General features: G+C 55.1%; 1 protein-coding gene across 1 annotated transcript; it reads right to left on the bottom strand.

Annotated features, from left to right (window-relative positions):
* Positions 1-378: 378 nt before the first annotated feature.
* On the bottom strand, positions 379-1,428 carry LOC123070469 (myosin-11-like). Its single transcript, XM_044493699.1, has one exon. It carries the CDS (start codon positions 1,317-1,319, stop codon positions 669-671), a length of 651 nt encoding a protein of 216 aa, XP_044349634.1. The 5' UTR covers positions 1,320-1,428; the 3' UTR covers positions 379-668.
* Positions 1,429-2,073: the final 645 nt, after the last annotated feature.

Genomic DNA, 2,073 nt, shown 5'->3' with positions numbered 1-2,073 from the left:
AAGGCAATTTCATTGCTTATGTGCAGAAGGAACAACATCACGCATACCACGGCACCAAAGCTAAACCATCCAACTAATTTCCATACATTTGGGTGATGAAACAAATAAAGCTAAATCATCCAACTAATTTCCATACATTTGGGTGATGAAACAAATACTAGAACCATAACAAGATTCCACTAGTACTAAATCCAAACAACCATCAAATAACAGGAAACGCATTAATAAGTTGTAACAAGTCAAACAGTTGAGCTCATTTCACGCATTGGTAAGAATAGAGATGTCTCCATACCATCAAGCAATCATCTAGAGATGCAAACCATTAATAACAATAAATGCATAGACCAGAGACAGAAATAAAGTGCAGAACCGTAGCAGTAAGCCAGCAACCATAACGATAATATAACCAAGCATACAGCCTTGCCCGGTTGACAAAGTGTCTACACATTCATCGTCACCACCAAAAGCCCGTAGATGATTAAGGAAAAACACCGATGAAACATAACCATTCTGCAGATTACCTAATTTTTTGTGGTCTATTAAGCAACTAACTGATAGAAGACATATTACTCTCAGTTCGGTACTAACAGCATCACCACGACAAACTCATCAAATCTTCCATAAGCTGTAGCAGCAGAGCAAAACTTCCTGCGCACCAGAGCACCAGATTACCTCTTGAGGCGGAGGTAGATCAGAACGACGGCAGCGGTGATGGCAGCACCAGCGGCCGCCCCCGCTGCCATCCCCTGCCAGGCGACCCCCTGTTCCTTCGGGACCCCAGCGTCCGGAGCAGCCTCCCTGTCCTCCACGGTGGTAGCAGCGGCGGAAGCCTTCAGGGCGTCGACCTCCTTCTCGAGCTTGAGCTTCGCCTGACGAACGGTCTCCACCTCGGCCGTGAGCTCCTGACGTTGGCGCTCGTCCGCCTCACGGTCAGCCTTCTTGCGGTCGACGAGGGCCTGGAGGCGCTCGACCTCGGCGCGGAGAGAGGCCACCTCTTCTTCGGTGGTGGCGGCGGCGTGCTCGGCGGTGGCGACGTCGTCCCTGGCCTGAGAGAAGAGCCCTTCGAGGCGGTGGGCCTCCGCGGCGAGGGTCTTGTTCTCCTGGCTGGCATTGGCGAGCTGCTCCTCGAGGTCGAGCTTGGTGGCGCGGAGGTCCTCGATCTCGGCGTTCGCGGCGACGGCGGCGTAGGACTTGGCGGGGTGGACAGCGTCGGCGACGGTGACCTCCTCGCCCTCAACGCCTCCGTTGGGCGCAGCCTTCTCGACCTCAGCGGTGGCGGCGGCGGGGGGAGAGACGAGGGTTTCGTCGCCGTTCTCCATGGGGGATCGGTGGGTTTTGGTGTCTTGGAGCGTGGTTTCTGCGCGTGATGGGCGGCGGCGGTTGTGGGGAGGGAGGGAGGGATGGGGAAAGGCTCTGCTGGAAAAGGAGAGGCTTCTTTCTCCTCCCCCTCCTCTTTGTGAATCGCGCGTGGTGCGGGGTCGGGGGCGCGGAAATATCTGGATGCGCGGCTCCGCTTTGGCTCCATGACGTGTGGGTCCCTTTGCTTGGGGTTGCGTCGTGGCCATACCTGTCAGTTATTCTCGGCCAGTCTGAGGAACGTGCGTGACGGCGACGCCGATATGGTGGGTCCGGGTGGCAGTGTCTACAACGGGGCATGCGTGTTGAGGAGGTTGGTGCCGGGGGCGAGTGGGCAAATGGAAGACGTCGTCGTCATCGAACCCTGTCAATGTAGTGCGCTGCATCATTATTGCACGTTCTTGCCCTGTGGGCTCGCGTCGCGGGAGTAGCAGCCCAACGCCATTTTCCTGTGCCGCTTTCTACTTTCCATCTAACATTTTCGGCCCACTACGACGGCACATATAAAGTGTTTTTTACGAACTTGCATAAAGTTTTTTACTGACAATACCGGCCTTGGAGGTCGCATATGGATACAAATGCTCCATGACAAAAAGTAGTTTGAGGCATCTACATTGATTTCACTCTATTCCGTGTCGTCCGCTCCTGGGCGAATCGGGGGTGAATCCCTAGTTCCGTCCAAGACCCGCACCCACCCCCTCCCTCCGCTGTCGCCGG

Source organism: Triticum aestivum, chromosome 3B (assembly GCF_018294505.1).
Source record: "Triticum aestivum cultivar Chinese Spring chromosome 3B, IWGSC CS RefSeq v2.1, whole genome shotgun sequence".
NCBI classification, from domain to species: Eukaryota; Viridiplantae; Streptophyta; class Magnoliopsida; order Poales; family Poaceae; genus Triticum; species Triticum aestivum.
The sequence above is the reverse complement of the archived record's forward strand: the minus strand, read 5'-3'. Positions and strand labels throughout refer to the sequence as shown.